The following is a 20,440-nucleotide window of genomic DNA, read 5'->3' on the forward strand; positions in this document are numbered from 1 at the left end:
TGCTCACTGAGGAAGTTGGTCAGTTTGGTTCCTGCTCAGTTGCCTAGCAGTGCTTAAAAAAAAAAAAAAAAAAATTTAGTATCTGGTAATCCTGGTAAACCCGGTAATCAGCCTTCTCCAGGCCTACCTTTCTTTACTTCAGCTGTTCTGAGCTGGTTTAACAACACAAACCCTGAACCCCACAATGCCTTTCATTTGCGCTAAGCTCTTCAGGTGGGGATGGTCTCCTAATTATATCACAAATGGGTGATGATACTATGATATAGCACTTTAAAGCTCACAAGCCACATCCCTTGTATTACCCTGTTTGAGCTCCACAGATGCACTTAGAGGGCATATCTGCCTCTTCTCCCGATTTTGTAGATGAGGAAGCTGAGGCTCAGAGAGTCAAAGAAAAATACAGGAAACATGTATTGAGCTGTGCCTAAGTGTTTATATGCATTTTCTGATTTAATCCCCACAAATGGCCCAGGAGGTGGGTACAATTGATGATCGCTTTTTTACAGATGAACTGAAGCTGAGAGGGTTTAAGTAACTGGCCCAAGGTCACCCAGCAGGGAAATGGAAGAGCCAGGACTCAAACCCAGGCTGTCTGACTCAGACCTCCTGTTCTCATCCTCTGGGCTGTGCTTCCCAGGAGGACACGGACAGTGTTTGGTGAAGCCAGGACTGGGCCCCACCTCACACCCTGAGCTCCATCCATCCTCAGACTATCCCCTGTGGAGAAGTGGGGGCAGCACAGGCAGGCATGGGGGGCTACCATTGGGTGGCACCAGGGGCCTCCCTCGTGCTCCATGGGTTGGTTAGCCTGATAGCTCCACTGGGTCCAGGAGCTGTGATGGGCAGGGGGGTTGTTCTTGGCTAAGGGCCAACCAATGAAGGCAATGAGCCTAGAATGAGAAGACCTGCTTCCAGCTACTGGCTTCCCCGCTTTTTAGCATTAGGCAATCCTATATCGAACCTGAGCCTCAGGTTTCTCATCTGGAAAAATGCGAAAACACAAAGACTGCATAGGACTTTTTCAGCAAGTCAAATAAGATAATTGATGTGAAGCAGACGTGATTTGTTCGGTTCAAATCCCTGCCAAGAATTTGCATTTTGACCCCCAGATATACTGAATCCGAATCTACATTTTAACAAGATGCCCAGATGATTCTTATGTATAATACATTTTGAGGACCACCGCTCTGCTAGTGGTTCTCAGCATTGGTCCCTAACCACATTGCCTGGGAACTTGTTAGAAATGCAGAATTTTAGCAGGGTCTGGAACCTGAAGGAAGGAACCTGTTTGAAGCCCTGATTGATGTGAAGGGGCTCTTTCTACCCTCATGACATAAAAGGTGCGGATCCGAGGGTTATAATTAGCAGCACAGGCTCTGGCAATCTAGTCCTAGAAGCTGGCAGAGGGAAACTAGAGAGGCGCAGGTTACACCCCACTAGCCCTGGCTGTCACTGCCAAAGGGAGAAAGCTGGGTTTCTGCAGGAGGGAGTTTTAGCATTTCTGCCCTCATGAGCGAGCCCCAAAGAAGCATCCCTTGCCTCCTGGAGCGACTCTGACCCCTGCCCCGCCGCCGCGGTCTCCTCCCGAGAGTTGAGTGCCTCTGCTTTGCTTGTTCACTGACAGATGTGAGAGCAGAGGGCCGTGTTCAGACGGAACGCCAAGCGTCCGGCACGCCAGGAAACGGCGGGAAAAGGCCATTGTAAGTGATCTGGGGCCCCGGAGCCCGGAATGACTGGGGACAAGCAGGGCGCCAGGAGGTGCAGGGGGCTTCGTGGGGCCGAAGCCCTTTGAGGCCAGCTGGTGAGCCCCTCACCTTCAGCCCTTGCCTGGGGAAGGAGGGCCACTGCCTGCAGAGCGCAGTTATCTTTCTTTCATTTGAAAAGCACAAGGGCCATCAAAAGGTGGTGCCATGCAAAGTGCAGCCACTAGACTGGCCTTGAAGCTCGTTGTTGCTGTTGATGTAAGGCTCAGTTCCAGGGACCTTGACAAGGCCAAGGAGGCAGGCTGTGCAGGGAGCAGAGCCAGGCCTACCAGCGACAACCAGCCCTGTGACCTTGGGCAGGTCTCCCACCTTCCCTGAACCTCAGTTTACTCATATGTACACAAGGGCATTGGCCTTGTGCTTCGTAGGGGTTCCCACTCCCCCATCAGAGCTAAAAGACCAAGAGAGTCTGCCCCTTCCTTCCTGCCCACCTCCTCAACTCCTTCCCAGCATTAGTCCACAGGCCCTTCCTTGAGGGCTTGCCTAGTGAACCTACTGCAAAACACCCTCCAAGAAAATACGTCGGGGCACTGCAACAAGGAGCCAGAGCCAGCCCTTCTGTGTCACTAGAAAGGAGGGAAGGAAATGTAGGGCAGAAGCACAAAAAGACAGACTCCCACTTAATATTCCCCCCCACAGTCCAGTCCTTCTAGAGGTACACATGAGGTATGCACACCCCCGGAGGTACACAGCTGTGTGCAAACAGGTACTCAAAACGACAAGATGTGCAGAGAGCAACTTCTTGGAGCCCATGTTGGATCACTCAACAGTTAATATACACCTGGCGCTCGTCTAGGCCTGGGCGGACAGTGCCCCACTCCCATGGTTGGGTAGAAGGGAGAAAAATACAATAGACTCATAAGGGCGTAAACAACGTAATTACAGATTGGGATATGTGCTCTGAAATTGACGCCATGTCTCAAACAGTCGTGTTATGACTGGTGGGGAGGACGCATTACCTGGGTGGCCGAGGAGGGTATCTTTAAGGTTCTGAGGCGTGAGGGTTGAAAGGAGCCAACCAAGCAAAGACTTGGGGCAGGGGGATGAGTGAGGCAGAGGCAGGAGGGAGCTTTATTAATTCAAGGAACTACAAGAAGGCCAGTTGGGAGGGGTTTGATTTTTGTACTGAGCTGAACCTGGACATACTGTGGTGTGGGGTGCACAGTTCATGTGACTTGACAGCAGATCCCTGCTTGGGGACCCTGGGCCTGTGCTTTCTTCCTTGCCGTCTGTGGTGCAGGGTGGAACGGCTGGAGAATCAATGGCTGTAACCTGTTCCTAAAGAAAACCCATCCCAACCGGAAACCATCAGCTTTGCCCACAGGAGCACAGGTTTCTAGGAACAAAGCTGGAGATTCTCCAGCAGGTTGGAGCAACTCTTTCAGCAGCCATGGCTTAGCTAGCCCAAGTCAAGGAGGAGTGGTTCCAGCCTGGACTCCCCATCCCCTCAGCCAGGCTGTTCTCGGGGCCCATGACATAGCACCAAGCTCACTTGGAGGTGACCCCTTGTTTCCCAGTGTCTACACTGTGACTTCAACTACTTTGGCTGAGCAAAACCAAAGATAGTGGGAGCATGGGTGACTCCAGTAGCCCTAATGCCACCTGTTCCTTGCCATTCTTTGCAATGACTTGAACTCCTGCAAATGACTGGGCTCCCAGTACTTCTTGCCCTATTGCCATCCTCAGTTTTTCACGGTTCTACCCCAAACCTTGCCCATTACCAAAAAAAAAGTCTTAGACTCAAACCACAAATGTGGAAGCTACTGAATGTGTCATTATATCAGTGGTGATGAGTCCTCTCCTTCCTCAGCCCAGTCTCTGCTTATCTTCTGCCAAGTCCTACAAGTAAGCACTTGCCTTCCTTTGGGGTCCACTTCCCCATCTGACACTCCGCAATTCCCTCCTCCAGCAGGCAGGTCCTTTGTTACAGTGATCATCACTGTCCTTTCTCTGACTCCAGCCCCACCTGGTGTCACCTGCTCAGCCAGTGCCATGACTGGGGACGAGGACGCCATGGGAGCCCACCACCAAGGGGGCCCCAGGATGCCAGGCGATGACTGGGCCCCTCTGTGTCCCCTCCTTCCCGAGCAGGGTGAAGGCCGGGTCGTGTATGTTCGAAATCTCCCCAGCGACATGAGCTCCCGCGAGCTGAAGAGGCGCTTTGAGGTGTTTGGTGAAATTGTAGAGTGCCAGGTGCTGATGAGAAGCAAGAGGTGAGTCCAGTTCAGTCCTTCCAGAGAGTGGGGGGTGGGGGGGAGTCCCAGAAGATCCCGAGAGTATCTGTGGAGCAAATTTCACTAAATCCACAGCCTGGACCTAGGACCCGGAGACGGCCCTATAATGATGATCGCGCAACCCTAGTAACAGCAGCGAGCATGTTCTGATTGTTTACAGAGTGTGTCTTAGCTTCCTAGTGCTGCTGTAACAGAAATACCACAAGTGGGTGGCTTTAAAGAACAGACATTTATTTTCTCACAGTTCAGGAGGCTAGAAGTCTGAATTTAGGGCACCAGTTCTGGGGGAAGATCCTTCTCTTCCAGCGTGACTTGGTCCCTCAGCGGTCTTCATGTGGCATCTGTCTTCCCCCATTTGTGCTTGTCTCTGTGTCTCAGAAGTGATTAGGTTTAGGACACACCCTGCATTGATATGGCCTCATTAACATAACAAAGAAAACCCTATTCCCAAACGAAATTGCATCCATAGTTATATTTAGGGAGGAAGGGAGGGGTGAAGGACACACAGTTCAGTCCATAACAGAGTTCCAGGTGGTTTCCGTGTGTTCTCTTATTGAAGCTCTCCAACATACTTGCACAGATAGATGTACTCATTCTTTCTGTTGCTCTCCTTTCTGGGAAACTGAGAAAACTTAACTGAGCAGCTAGTTAGTGACAGAGCCAGAACTGGAGCCCATGTATCGGCTTTAGGCTCTGAGTGCTAGAGATGGTGTGGGGAGAGGGGAAAGGCATGGGGGGATGGGCACAAACCTGTGGCTGGCTTGAAGCACACTTGCTTGGGGACCTCACTGCACCTCCAGCTCCACATTTTCCACATCCTGTTACTGTGCAGTGGGAGTCCCAGGTCTCCCGTTCTCTTAGGCAGCCCTATCCTTTCTTACTCACCTGGGGAAGCAGCGCTTCATCTGTCAGGGAGTCTGGAAAAAGAACGGTATGCACAACTTATTTGTCAAAACTTATATGTCAAAACTTTTGTCAGTTTTGAAATATTTTTAAATTATTTCCTATTATACCTAAGTTATTACCGTTTTTAAATTCTAATTCTTGAAAAGCATTAGTGAGAAAATAATTTCATGCATAAGAGTCATCACACAAAATAGAACTTGTTTTGAGTTCTGTGCAGGCTTCAGAACATCAGATGGAAATAACATGTAAAAATAAAGGAGGATGGAGCGTTGAGTTTCAGTTCACGGCGATGGAAAAATGGCATTGATTAAGGCTAGGGCTTCACAGCTGATTGATGTAATTGCTGTCAATAACTTGTATACCTATAAAAAGTTGAATTGGCAAAAATTGTGTGATAGGTATATTTACAGCAACAAAAAATAGGAGCAGCTGCTGAGGCTGCTTATGTACAACCAAATACCTCGTGGGATTTGGTTTCTTGGTTTGGAGGTTTAGGGTCATAGTTTCATGAGACATCCCAGTTAATTGACCTAATATCATATTTAGTGCTTCTGTTCTAGCCATTGTTTAGTTCCTGGAGTCTTAAAAGCTTGCAAGTGGCCAACCAAGACACAATTGTTTTCTATTTTCCTGGAGCAACAGAGGAAGAAGGAGTGTCAGGAATAGGAGGAGGGAATAGAATGCGGGCCTAATTGCCTCCATGAACAGATGCCACCTATGTCATGAGACCAGAAGAGCTAGATGGTGCCTGGTTACCATTATTAAATGTTTTGATCCGAGATTCTATAGAAGAATCCTGATCAAAAAGGGAAAAATGCAGGACAGAATTTCAAATTTGCGTGGAATCGAGACTTTTTGGAACCATGGAGGTTGGGTAAACCCCCCAGATAATCTTTAAACCTTAAAGTAAAAACATCCCCTGAAATCTTCTTAAAACCAAACAATAGCTTAACTAGTAAAGAAGGTCTGCCTTGAGCATTGGACTATTTTAAGATCTATGTATCTGGAATCAGCTTGGCAGAGTACAGGGTCAGCGGAAAAGAGGAAGACCATCAATGAGGTGGATTGACACAGTGGCTGCAACAATGAGCTCAAGCATAACAACAATTGTGAGGCTGGCACAGGACCCGGCAGTGTTTCGTTCTGTTGTGCGTAGGGTCGCTATGAGTCGGAACCGACTCGACGGCACCTAACAACAACAACAAATCTCGGATCAAACTGACATCACCAGCTTAAAAGATTGTATGGGAAGCTTAAGGGGCAGTGTGTTTGTTAATAGGGGAGGAACAACTCAGAAAAGGAAGGTGAGAATGGTGGCACACCTCGAAGAACGTAATCAATGTCACTGGATCGTACATGTAGAGATTGTTGAATTGGTGTATGTTCTGGTATGTATATTCTCAACAACAACGACAAAAAATAAAATAAATTTCTAAAAAACAACAACAAAAGGAGCAAATTAATCTCTAAAACAGAGGGATCAATTGATGAAGATTGAAAAAGCACATAAGACCTTAAAAAAGAAAAAGGCTTGGGCACAGTTTCAGACATTTAAAGAGGCAGAAGAATTCCAACTTTGCCCTGGTTCGGTGTCAGGAGATATGACTTAGTGGACATTTATTATAAGCCTGTCCTGAGCAGAGGGTAGTGCCACATTGTCTCTGCCTTGAGGAGTGTACAGGTTAACAGGCGCACATATCAGTCAGGATTCTTCTCTTGTAGTTCGTGGAACTGACTTTAGACTCAAGTATGCTCACCATTGCCCCCACTGCCTTGGCATCATTCTCAAACAGGCTTTCCTCATAATGGCAAAGTGGCTGCCTGTTGCTAAGCCTACCTCCTGCTAGCTTAGAGACCCGGAAGCAGGAGTCTCCCTCCCAGTTCCAGTAAAGACCCAGAGTAGATTATTTGGGGTCCAGATTGGGTGATAGGCTCACAAATTACTGTGGCCATGGAGGACCACAATCCTGTGACCTTCCCTGACACCTCGAGTGGGGTTGATGACCACACAGTACTATTATAGCAGATGTCTCCCATGAAGGATAAGATATGTACAAAATACCAGTGATAGTAGGTAAGGTGAAGGCCAAGTTAGCAGCCAAGAAAGTGGTATCTGAGGCCAACTTTGAAGGATGCACAAAATTTCAACCAGGGAGTGGTCAGATGGGGGAGTAGGTGTGGCAAATCCAAGAAAGCAGGAATAGGGAGGGAAACAAAGGAAAGTGCTCAGAGCATCGGCTTAATGTCAGAGAGGCCTGGGTTTGAATCCCTGCACTACCACTTGCCTTTAGGCCAATTACTGAACTCACAGAGCCTGTTCCCTTCTCTGTGAAGTGGAGGTAACAACAGTAGCCACCACGCAGGATCATCTGAAGATGGCCGGAGGCTATGTGTGGTGGCTGGTACCTGGAAAACATTCAATAGATTAACTGCTCTTATTATTATATTACAGAGGTCAGTGTAGAGATTGTCATCTCTACTTGGGGAACCTGGTTACTGTGTCATGGCAGCTTTCTGCTCCTTATCTACTAGTGGGCGGTATGACAGTGACCACCAAGCCAGCCAGCCCAGTGGTATGCTCCCCTGTTCTCTTCCCGCAGAGGTGAGAAGTATGGCTTCATCACCTACCGGTGTTCTGAACATGCCGCCCTCTCTGTGAGGAACGGCGCTGCCCTGAGGAAGCGCAATGAGCCCTCCTTCCAGCTGAGCTACGGAGGGCTGCAGCACTTTTGCTGGCCCAGATACACCGACTACGGTAAGCACACGAGGCCTTGCCACAGTCTGGCAACACCCTCAAAGCATGAGAGGTAGTAACTTCCTTTAAGGAAACCCAGACTTAAAGCCCTTTCTGGACACGGCTCCCACACCCAGACCCCAAAGTGCTGACTGGTGTGACTTTGCAGCCACTTTGCCTGGAATGTACCATCTTGTTTTTCTTCTAGTCTCTAGTTCATCTTGTCCTGTCCCAGGATTGGTAACAGAGGGAGATTCGCGTCTCTCACGGCCTCTTTTGGAAGGTCCAGTCTTGTGTTTCCACCAGTTGACAGACCATAACTACCATATCTTTGACCTCACAGGACCAGCTGCCACCCTGCCTTTTTGAGAGGGCATTTTATAGTGAGCCCTCTCACAGGAGCAGCCTTGTCCCTTAGTGGACCACACTGAAACAATGTTGTCACCATGGTCTTGCATTTGGGGACAAGTTGGTTAAGAAGGGCAAAGAAGTAAAATTCCGGGAAGAATTATTGGCGTAGGGGAGGGCAGCCTGGTATAGCCCCCGTAGTACATGGGCTGGGTGTCAGGAAACCTGGGTGGGCTCCAGGCCAGGCTTCGCTCCGCCTGGCTGAATGTCCGTTCATGGGACTCCATTTCTCTCTGTATACAATGAGGGCATTCTAGGTTTGTTGGCTTCCATTATGTGACTTCTACAACAGAGAACTAATGGGCGAGAAGCCGGGGAAAGTAGGATTACAGGGTATCAGGGCTGGAAAGCAGCTCTGAGGTGCTTCGGGTCAGACCCCCTTCATTCTGTAAACAGGGCAGCTGAGACTGCGTAGTGCTCCTTGTCTCTGAGGCCGTGGGTACATCCCCTCTATGAGGCTGACTGTATGTCAGATGATTCAGTCGTCTGACCTTTCTCAGTTGGCACTGTCTTCTCCTCTCACTGACTCCTCCCCCCTCCTCCCCAGATTCCAATTCAGAAGAGGCCCTTCCCACGTCAGTGAAAAACAAGTACGAAGCCATGGATTTTGACAGCTTACTGAAGGAGGCCCAGCAGAGCCTGCATTGATAACAGCCTTAACCTTCGAGGAATACCTCAATACCTCAGACAAGGCCCTTCCAATATGTTTACGTTTTCAAAGAAATTAAGTATATGAGAGAGCAAGCACGAGAGAGAACACACGTGAGAGAGAGACTTGAAACTGCTGTCCCTTTAAAAAAAAAAAAAAATCAATGTTTACATTGAACAAAGCTGCTTCTGTCCGTGAGTTTCCATGGTGTTGACGTTCCACTGCCACATTAGTGTCCTCGCTTCCAATGGGTTGTCCTGGGTGCCCCTCTCAGTTTCCCCTTCCTTCCCAACTGACTTCCCCTCGTAGACTTGCAGCTGTGTTCACCATAACATTTCTTGTCTGTAGTGTGATGATGAAATTGTTACTTGTGAATAGAATCAGGATTATAAACTCATTTTTAATTGAAGAAAAAAGTATATCCTTAAAATAATGTATTTATGGCTCAGAAGTCTGTGCCTGGGATTATTGTATTGCTTCCTTGATTTCTTAACTATGCACTGTCATGAGGTGTTTGCCACTGAGCTGCTCTGCTCCCCTTGCCAGACTGCCCTAGAAATGTAGGCTGGTCCCCAGGGCAAACGCAGCCTGCAGCCACACTTAGGAGCAGTGGAGAGAGCTTTCCTGGCCTTTTCCACTAAACCCATGCCAAGCCCTGCCCTGTCTCTTACTAAGCAAGTTCAGGTCAAATTACAATCAGAGTCACCATCTCGTGCCCAGCTCACATTTACAGAGTGTGTTCTTGTTCATTGGTGCTACGGACCCTCACGTAGCTTGTAAAGAAGGCAAGGTGAGCTGTGTTATTCCAGCTTTCTAGGTGAGGAAGGCAGTGCGCCGAGGGGTGAAATGACTTGGCCGAGGTCTACCAGTGAGAGGGTAGAGCACTGGCTCAGGCCAAGTCTCCTGACTCCTGGTGCTATGCTCCTGTAGTATTAGGGTAAAGATGCAGTTTCAGGGACAGATAGAGGCGAGTTCAGTTAAATTGGGCAACAAACCAGAAGCCTAAGGGTTCATTTTGGGGATTTAAGACAACCAGTGACTCCCCAGCCTTAGAGTTCAAACTCTGGTGCGTATCTTGGGCTTACCATCAGCTTTGATCTGGAGTGGTTCTGTGGCTTGCCCAAGCCTGTGGACGCTCAATCAAAGCTTCCCTGACATACCTGGCAGTGATACAATCTGGGAGCAGCCATCCTTTTTTGGTCAGCCAACCAACCTATCCATTATCTTTACCTTTCTTCATTTGTAAAACTGTTCAGGGGAAGGAGGACAGATAGGGGAAGCCAGAATATGAGGGTTGGGGATGGAAAGACAATCACCAAGTTTCCTTCCACCTTAGAAAGCATTCTAATTGGGCTTTACTTTAAACTTTGTGAGTAATGTCAAAACCATGTCCAAGTAGGATGTTCTGCAGGTGCCTTGGGGGCCGTTCATGAAGGAGAACATGGCTGTTGCTTCTGCTTCAGACACAGCAGCTCCTACATCTCTCACACATCAGGGTTCCTTGGGAAGGTTTTGTATTAAAAAGGGAAAAAAAGGTCCCGCTGCTTGAAAAAAGCTTGAAAGTGACTCATTAAACTGAACGAGCTTATTTAATCTGTTGCTAATACCATGCCTATCATTTAGGAATTTTTGTTGATATGTATATATTTTTAAGATTCTCAAATACCTCAGTGGGTGAGCTAGGCTGCTGATCTTGTCTGGGATGGTAAACATACCCCAAGTCCACATAGAAAGCTTTGGAAGGAACAGGGAATTTGAATCTTGTGTGTCAAATCACTTGACCTCTCTGGGCTTCAGTTTCCCTTTCTGTGGAATGAATTGAGGGGGAATTAGGCAGGTTGATTTCTAAGGTCCCTGCCTGTCAGCTCTAAGAGTCTTAGTTTCTTCTGCTAATTCGGTGTTTAGTTCAAGATAGCAAATGCATGGCACATGTGCCACTATTTCCACATCTTGGTCAATGGCAGGCATAACTAAAGGATCACAGCACTCATGTTTTTTGAGTCTGGACATGTTAGAATCCTCAACACTGTGCTCTGAGCAGTCATTACTAATTAATCAGAGTTTAACCTATTTGACATCCTGGTCTAATTTTTGAAAGGTGTCCATCACACAGAACCATATTCTGGCTGGATTTTAGCAGTCCACAAGTCTGACTCATCCTTGTCTGCCATATCGTCATCTATGAGAGAGAGTTCCCCTAAGGCCATTCCTGGCACAGGAATCCCAATACCACTGTCACACACCTTCACGGTGGTGGGCGAAGTGGGAGAGAAGCAGCAGACATGGACATGTTTAGGGAAGGCAGTGCACCGGAGGGTGAAATGACTTGGCTGAGGTCCACAGCCAGAGAGAGCATAGAGCACTGACTTAGGCCAAGTCTCCTGACTCCTGGTGCTATGCTCCTGTGGTGTTAGGGTAAAGATGCAGAGCTTATGAGAATATACTGAAAAGGGACTTTCAACAATACAGATGTGAACATTCTCTTAGTACCTGTTCACTGCCCAGCACACCGAAGGCACACAATAAATGATTATGGAACGGGGTAGAAAAGAATTTAAGTCCTTGTTCTGCCTCGAGGTCCTGATTTGCAGCAAGGAGTAAAACTGAGATTTAACCCCATGAAAACCAGTAGGAAAAGGCACTAGATTCAGAGTCTAGAGAGCTGGATTGAGACCTGACTCCACCAAGAACTTACTTTGTGGCCTTTGATAAGTTCCTTACCCTCTCCGGAGCCTCAGCATGCTAGAAGGAGTTGGACTAGATGATCACTAAGCCCTTCCTATTTGCTGCTTCTTTGATTGCACTAGGCCGAGGGTTCTACATGAACTGGTGGTACTTTAGAGAAAAGAAATGCAGGTCTTTGCTAGAGGCCAAGATTCCCCTTGCCCTTCTGAGTCAGCTGAAGCTTCCCTTTAACTTCAGATTAACACAGGGCACTCTAAGTTACTTAGACATTGGCCCTTGAGCAGAGCAGAAGACCTGAGTATGGCATTGGGACATGATGAGATCAGGGCTAGGGCCGCTGATGTAGTTTCTGTTCGCCATCCCACTCATAAAAGGCTACAAGTTCTCAAATTGACCAACCCTGCAGACAGTCTCAATTTGGAAGACTCATTCGGTGCTGTGTATTATTTACCAAGGAGACGCCGAGGTCTCCCCAGGAAAACCATTTAACCTTGGTCTCTTTCCCACCAAATTAAGGAGCAACCCAGAGGGAGCAGCTGCCTTTGGCAACCATCTCCTAGTAGCTCTGTCCTAGTATTTGCTCTCAATGATGTTTACATGTGATTGCCATAAAAGCTTACTGTAGACTGTGTCGATAGTTGCCCATGCTGGGCAGGTCATACTGTCCATCTCTGTGCCGTGCTGGTGTTTTCCAAAAATGTCTAATCCAATCACCAAGTGGAATTCTTCCATCTCCTTCCTCAGTCAATTCAAGGCTGAATCAGAATCCTCACTCTTGGGGGCTCTGGTTACTGAAGGAAAATGCATCAAAGAGGTAAAGAATATGAGTGGATGGAGTGTAGCTAAGGCTCCTATGCCCCTTACCCCATCACACCCTGCCCCCCAGCCAGAAAACCTGCCTCTTGCAAGTCTGAATCACCTTGAGATCTCGAAGCATTGTGTGTCACAGGGGCTCGGGAGACAGGCAGGGCTTCAGGATGGGGAATGCTCTGAATTACAGACTCAGGACTCAAGTCCTGACATGGGAAGGGCTGCAATAAGAAGTTTTGCGTTGCCTAAAGCCTGTGCTTTTTGATTTTTGAGAGCGATTTCTCCTGGGCGTATGCAGTGTGCCTGCAGAGAAAGCTATGCAGGTTGATGGGTGGAGGGCGCAGAGAAGGGCATCTGCAGCCAGGTCCATGGCCTGGTCCTGGCCTCGGGGTCAGCTGAAATCCCGACTGACCCTACAGCCTGAGAGGCAGGTCATCCCAACTATGAAGCAGAATCAGCGCTAGAGGATTTGTTGATCTGATTCACCGAGGTCAAAATTGCAGTATTTTTCTTCACATCTGAGATTTGGCAGCTGCCCTCACTTTGAGGGAACCCCATTTCCCAGCAGCAGATTTGACCAAAGAAAGGAATCAAGTGAATGTACAGTAACAAATAAAGTGAACCTAGGTAGTGCAAATGGCTAATGCACTCAGCTGCTAACCTAAAGGTTGGAGAGTCAAGTTCGCCCAGATCTGACAATCTACGTCCGAAAAATCAGCCACTGAAAACCCTGTGGAGTGCAGTTTTACTCTGACACACATGGGAGTCGCCATGAGTTGGGGTCGACTCAAAGTCAGCTGGTTTTTAATGGTTTCCTTGGTCAAAGAAAAGGAACCCCTTGACCCCTTCCCACCTGGGCAAAGGGAACAGATTAGTACTTAAGTGCAATATGTTAACACTGGTTCCCAAGTCCCCACAGCGTTTGTGCACACAGATGGGCTCCAGGGCAATTTGCTGAGTCTGGAGGTACAGGGTAAGTGTAGGCAGAACATGGGAGCTGGGAGATCCGTGTGCACAGAAATGCCCTCAACCCAACAGACAATGAATGGGTGGGGGAGTCCCAGGGAGCTGCTGCAGGAAGTAGACAGAGGCAGATTTTGCATTGAACCATTAGAAGCACTTTGAGAAATAACACACCACCTCCGCCTGGCTCCGTGTCTCTACACTGGCAAATGTGGGTCTCCTTTGGCTGTGTGTAGTCCACTTCCGGGGATTGAGAGAGGGTGTCGGGCAGGGGGTTAGTGTGTGTGTGACGGGGGAGGGAGGAGCAGAGATGCCGTCCAAGATGACAGCAGCAGGAGAGGTGATCCATGAGCCAGCAACCTGCTGGTCTCTTTGTTGAGGGCCTAAGAAACAGGGTTTAGATCTTGGTGCAAGCACTTTTGTTAAAAAAAAAAAAAAAAAGAAAAAAACCCTGCCAACTGGATTGGGTTTGTAGGGCAAATCATTTAACTATAAGCCATCTCAGAGTGAGAAACCCCAATGCAAAGGGACCTGTTTCTGTATTTACTGTGTGACCTTTGTCGACCTCAGTTTCCTTATCTAGCAGATTAGGGTGTCGATTGGGATGAATGCTAAAGTCCCTTCCACCTCCGATAAGCTCAGATTCCCATCCTGGAGCACAGGGAAACCATGGCTAGCCCGTTAAACCAATTTCATACTCCGGCTGTGCCCAGCTTACGTTCAGGGTGAGAGTTCTCTGCAAGGTAACCAACAGCAGCAGCTCGGAACGCACACGGTTCTGGCTGAGTTACCTTATATGAGGAGGCCGTCTCCCCAGGCCAGATCTAAGCCATAGTTCCTAGTGGGGATGGTGAGATGTTAAACCGCAGCTTGGCTAGGTGGCTGTGTGGAATCTCCCGTTAGCCTTGTCATCATCCCTACTGAACATCTTTTAATCTGAATGTTGTGACCACTTGGTTGTATCTCTCTTGCTCTCAGACCAGACTAGCAATACACTTGTTTTTTTGAAACAGCCTAACTTAGGAATTTTTCACACGTTTCTTTTCAAATGATTGTGAAGCATATGGGGCAACAGGAGGCATCGATCATACTGCATATGTTTAGGGCAGCTTGTGTTTTTTGTTTCTTTAGTGGTATAGCCGCAGTGACTGAGGTTTGGGATTTGGAGAAACTTCAGATTTTCCATTTCATCTGAATGCCTTTCACACCCAGAAGCAGCATAGAATCCAACTGCCCAAGTTTGGGGCTTGGAAAATATGGTATTTATAGCTGGTCTGGCCCTGGTCTGTGCAACAGTCCTCAAAGAAGTGTTTGTATAGCTAGCACCCCCTCCGTGCTGTACTTGTTGCCAAAGGATCCTCCAAGGAAGCCTAAAAGAGCCTTCTGTTTTTGCTTTTCCTGCCTTGCTTATTGGTTACTTGTGAAGGGGATTGGTCAGTTCCCACCTCAGTACTTTGCCTTATCAACATCTAGTCGCCATCTAGTGGCCAAAGATTGTATCTACCAGCTACCCAGATGGAAGGCAAATAAATCTGCCATCTTGCTGTCCAACACTATCTTTGGGAATGAAGTCTAATGGCATAAGCAGAGCTGTCTGTGTGTTGACAGCCCAGTGTAACACTAGGGTCAGAAGACTCCAGAAGCAACCACGCAGACTGAGAAATGCACTAGCTATCCTGTGGGCAGAGGAGACAAGAGTGGACCTTCGTGTCCAGGTGCCCAGGAGGGGTTTACTGTAACTGCAATACTGGCAGCCCAGCTGCTGCTCTTTTTAAGTGAACCTCTGCTAGGTGGCCCACATTATACCCTCGGGACAAGCCAAGAGGTGAGAATTCTGTGGGGGGCCTAGCTATGGCCTTTGATGTGGTCCACCGAATAGCCAAACAGGTTTTTTTGTTTGTTTTTGTCTCTTGTATTTAAAAAATCTTGTCAAATACGTTTTTGTGTTAGGAATAAAAAGTCATAAACTCTTCCCAACTTTGTTTCTTGAGGGATGTTGTGATTCCGATGGAAACAAGTTGGAAATCTCAAGGGGAGCGTGGTCAGGGTTGTAAGTGGAGCAGGGAAGAGGACCACTTGAATTTCCAGACAATTTCTGGGGAAGATGACCATCCAGAAGTCCAACTCAGTACAGTCTGCTTTGGAAATTCGCACTCCCGCCCTCCACCTCCTTGTGCCACAACGTTAGCATTGGCTTTGAGCATCTGCTTCTCCCAGGGGCAGCTGCTAATGTTGAAACCAACACGAGATTCCTCTCCCCAACCCCAGATTTCTAGAGAGATGGTGTCTGTAGCTAGCCTTAATAGACTGGGCAAGGTGGTCCCTATGGTCCCTTCAGCATTTCCAAAACTTGGACTCAAATCTTTTTCTCTTAGTGTGACCATGCAGCCTAGAGAATTCTGAGCAATAGGGAGCCAGGGCTTTCCCTGGCTCTGTGACAGGGTCAAACCAGGGAATGGCTAAACTCGTGAGGTTTTGGCATCCCCAGGGGTACTGCCGTAGGGGGCATTATTTATTAGGAAGCTCAACAAGGTAGCTACAGCCTGGGATGCGTGAATGTAAGGCTGTGTTTGTATGGGTGTGTGTATGTGCACGTGTGTCTGTGTTGTGTGTGTATGTGTGGAATTACATTGATGCATTTCTTGAGAAAGGTGCAAGAATTTCACCTACACAGAGGGACACATCTGCTTTGTTATTTATAATAGAAAGCTAAATTTTAATTTTTTAAAGGACACTGCTAATGATTGAGAATCGAGTTTTTAGTTTTGCTATTTTTTTTAATTGGTAGAGGATTTTTATATATTTTTTCCATTTTGTTGGGTTGTGTCCTTATTTATATAAATACTTTATCTGTAAGAGGCAAGGAAGAACCCTTCTTTGCTTTTAATTATTGTGGTTGTCATTGTCCCTATTTTATTTCTGGTGTGATTTATCTGTCTACCTTCTAAATGAGAAAATGTTTTCCTGTATTTGTACATTGTCAGATTCTATAGTTTCATAGATAATTTAACCAAATTGCTCTATGTATTATTATTCCGTGAGTATAAAGTTCTATTTTAACGTCTGTAAATACTTCAGAACTGGCTTCTTTTCTCAAACTCCCACTGGGGAGTTATTGTTTACATCACAAAAACTGTAGAATCTCTATGCTCATGTACTGTAAATAGTGAAGTGATCTGCTTATAAATAAACTTAACAAATACACTATGGAGATTAAAAAGGAAATACCACCCACAGCCCTGCCCAGGTGTGTCTTTATTGGTCTGGTGTGTGCCTGTTGGGGTAGCTCTGGCCACTAAATAGGGAAGAGAGTCCAGCTTCAATGTCACTTCCTCAGAAAAGCCCCCGGTCAAGGTTTGCCCCCACCCCACCGATACTCTCTGTTCACTTTTAAAACACTTTGTTCAGTTCACAGCACTTTTGGGGGTTTATAATGCCCATCCGGAGTCCATGAGTGGAGCAAACAGTTCATGCGCACGGCTGTTAAACAAAAGCTTGACAGTGTGAGTCCACCCAGAGGTACCTCAGAAGAAAGGCCTGGTGATCTCCTGAAAATCAGCCATTAAAACCCCTGTGAAGCACAGATTACTCTGACACACATGAGGTTGCCATGAATTGGAGTCAACTCGATGACAATGGAAAAAAAAAAAAAAAGTATGCAGACTTACCTCACATAACGGTTGTTCCATTAATGACTTTCTGCTATGACTTTTGTAAAGTTAAGTAACCCTGGTGATGCAGTGGCTAAAGCGATTGACTGCTGACCGAAAGGTCAGCAGCTCAAGACCACCAGTGGCTCCAGGGGAGAAAGATGTGACGGTCTGCTTCCTAACAGATTTACAGCCTTGGAAACCCTGTGGGGTCACTATGAGTTGGAATCAACTTGACAGCAGTGGGTTTGGGTTTTGGGTTTGTGAAGTTATACCACTTTTTGAACCAGGACTGCCTCTTTTGGTATATCAACACTTTCATATAAGCACACTAAATAGATTTACTAGAAGAGATATTTTGACTTTGTAATTTTAAGCAAAAACACTCGTTGATTTACAATTACAAAACTTCCTGGTCAGGGTGCTATAAATCAGATTTGAATTGTTCATCACATTTGAGTGAACCCGAAACATTTTTCTTTGCTTGCATATTCCAGCAAGAGGAAGGAGGAAGTGGTCATTCTAAGACTCAGTCTTGTTCGCATGTATCATTTCCTCATGTCTCAAAGCACTCCCGTATCTAGACTTTACCTTACCCTAAAGCTGTATTTTTGTGCTTTCGCTTTTATTTTTAAGTGCAGTTTAAGTGCAAAGGTGCCCATGAGCCCCAAAGGGGTTGAAACATTGGCAAAGAAGATTATACATAAACGACAGGTAAAATGAACCATTGCATTTCATGTTATGTACAAACTGTTTACAAATTGTTGTCTGTTGTTTATATAGACTCATTTTCATTGTCCAGGTGATTTATTTTTCCCATCTATGAAAAATGCTTGGATTTCTTTAGGCAAGAAGGGAACACATCATGATTTTTCCCTTTAGAATTAATGGGGATGTTTTCACTTAACAGCAGGCTTCTCTGGCGTGAGTTACAGTCATTCATGAGGACGTCTGTGACTGATTCCTTGGTATCTGTCACTCCCTCACTAGACGGTAAGTTCTAGAGGAGCAGGACTGCTTCTCCCTTGGATGTGGGAAGGAGCAGGGGCAGCCAAGAGGGTCTCAGCCACATGTGGGTGACAGTGTGGTGACATAAGATCCTCCCCCTGCTTCCCTCTCATTCTGGTGTGAGACGATTATGACTAAATGAGTTGGCTTGTTGGGCATGCCCAGTTCCCCCATCAATCAAGACTTCCTGGGTGGGTGAATGAGTGAATCCAACCCCATGGCCCGATACTGTGTACAGTTAAGGAAGGCAGCCCAGCCAAAAGTCACAAAAATAATCCATTGAATGGTGCAAGGAATCTACTGGCAGATTGAGAGCCTCAGGACCTGAGTTGGAGACCCAGCTCTGCCACTTCTATATTGTATGAGCTGGGGCAAGCCATCTCTTTGGCCCCTGTCCCTCACTATGAAGTGAGGTGATTTGCTTAGTTAGACTCAAAAGTCCCTTTATGTTCTAAAAAAAAGTGAATTCTCAGAAGCAGTGTGGTTGTAAGCTGGGAGTCTGCTGTCAGGATGCTTGGCTCTGAGTGCTCACTCTACTTACCATCTGGGTGTCCTTGAGCAGGTTTATTAACCTCATTGAGTCTCACCATCGGTCTTAGTCTGAGTTCTCTACAGAAGCAAAACCAGTGAAGCATATGGAAATGTATAGGGAGAAATTTACTTCAAGGAAATGGCTCATGCAATTGTGAGGGCTGACAAGTGCTAAATCTATGGGTGAGGCAACAGGCTAAAGACCTCCGCTGGCTCACGTAGTTTCAGGGGCTGACGAATCCTAAATCTGCAGGTTGGGTGGCAGGCCGGAGACTCCACATGCCTACATCCCAAGAACTAGAGCTCAGGAGACAAGAAGAGTGCAGGGTCGAGAAAGAAAGGTGAACTTGGCCAGAACATCCATTTATATACTGGGGGCAGGCCACGTCCCCACATCAGATCGCAAAATGGAAGGTGATTACATAATGTGTGCCAAACCACTGAGAATCAAAGTCTAGCCAAGTTGGCACATAACATTAACCATTACGCCATCATTTGGTAAACGGGGCTACTAAGAGTTTCTACCCTGTGGGGTCACTGCAGAGATGAGATCATGCACAGTACCTAGTACACTGTAAGCACTTCATAAACGTTAGCTGTGATCCCATTGTGCACAGTCTCCTGCTAACCATAGCCCTGAGAGAGTGGCACGGCAAGGATTATGACCCTCCCCATCTGAGAGGTGAGGAAGGTGAAGGAGCAGAGGGAACCTACCCAAGGGACTTAGAATTGTAGTAGCAGAGCCAGGACTAGGAGCATCGATGCCTGTAGCTGGGTAACACGTATATCTCTTTACCTTGCTACAATGTGATATGTTTAGGGACATGTTACTGCTTAAAAGACCTGTGCTCTTAGAATGTCGATTTCAGGAGGGCAGAAAATCTAGCTTGGGAGTTAAAAGATGGTCCCAGACCCAGCTCCCTGTTGACATCATGGCCTGAGATATGGGCAAGGCTCATGTGTCAGGAGCCCAGATTAATCTGCTGTGGAAGTCGCAGGGATGTGTGCCCTATACACTGTGTTCTCTGTGACCTTGGGCATCTGCTTCTGGAGGGGAGCTAGGGAGCTGCGCCATGAACTTGGCCCAACCCTGTCATCCTCACTGGCCCCCAGTTTCCTCCTTTACATAAAAAAGAGGGGAGAGTAGATTGGTGGTTTACAAACAGTTCAGCAAAACCTTGTGATTCCTCTCATTAAAGCAACTGCTTTTATATACAGGCTTCTGTATAACACTCTGTCTGGAAGAGCTCTCTCTAGAGCTGATGTCCATTTATGGAAGAACAGGGGACAGAAGAACCTGTTCTATGCCACCACAAGGAAGCAAAGAGGTAAATCCAGAATATAGGACATTGTGAGGACAACTGACTCTTTCTGTAACAAGCCACTAGCAAAGAAATAAAAGAAGGGAGGACTGTGTAGATTAAAGGAGACTTAAGGGACATAACTATACTTAACGTGTGAAACTAATTTGGATTGGATTCAAGCAAACCAGCTGTAAAAGACGTTTTCGTGACATTGTGAAAATTGTTGATGGACTGGTGTCACTAGTTGCAGACACTGTAATGGACTTGGTCTGCAGGATACGTATTAAGGAGTACCCTTGGACCAACACCTGTGGAAGGGAAAGAAAAGAAATAGAAGGAAGCAGGAGTGAGCAGAGGGAGTAGCCAAACTGCAATGCAAGCCGAGCCACAGCCTCAGTGGACCTCACAGGGAGTTCTGAAGCTAGAATAGCCCTTCACAGTTTTCCTGTATTGGGCCAAGATGGCCTGGCCTTTACACCTGACATGGGCCAGTCAGTGGGTGTGGGCCACCCTGGGAAAGGCCGTGACCCTGGGCAAAGCAGCTCCCTGTAGTGGAGGCAGTCCCTGAAGGGGCTTGTCTGAGGTTTGTCTGCCAACAGCGCTCACGGCCACAAGGCCCACAAGTCCTTCACTGAAGGGGAGTTTGAGCAGCTCGTCACAGCATCCACCATGAACAAGGGATCACTGTTCCATTTGTTACATGTGATAATGGTGTGGTTATGTGAGAAAACGCCCATACTTCTTTAAAGATGTGTTATGGAGGGGTGAAATGACATAATGTCTGGAATTGCCTTC

At 47.1% G+C, this 20,440-nt stretch overlaps 1 protein-coding gene across 2 annotated transcripts in view; it reads left to right on the forward strand.

Moving 5' to 3' along the window:
• PPARGC1B (PPARG coactivator 1 beta) overlaps positions 1-16,379 on the forward strand; it is a 127,716-nt gene extending 111,337 nt beyond the window's left edge. The window contains exons 9-12 of one of the 2 annotated variants that reach the window (XM_049874049.1): positions 1,625-1,700; positions 3,855-3,976; positions 7,504-7,658; positions 8,593-16,379. In XM_049874049.1, coding sequence (XP_049730006.1) covers positions 1,625-1,700; positions 3,855-3,976; positions 7,504-7,658; positions 8,593-8,693 — 454 coding nt within the window. In that variant the 3' untranslated portion in view covers positions 8,694-16,379. Of the gene's footprint in view, positions 1-1,624; positions 1,701-3,854; positions 3,977-7,503; positions 7,659-8,592 lie in introns of those variants that run through there. The other variant, XM_049874050.1, reaches the window with a different exon arrangement.
• Positions 16,380-20,440: the final 4,061 nt, after the last annotated feature.

This window comes from Elephas maximus, chromosome 2 (assembly GCF_024166365.1).
Source record: "Elephas maximus indicus isolate mEleMax1 chromosome 2, mEleMax1 primary haplotype, whole genome shotgun sequence".
Classification (NCBI taxonomy): Eukaryota; Metazoa; Chordata; class Mammalia; order Proboscidea; family Elephantidae; genus Elephas; species Elephas maximus.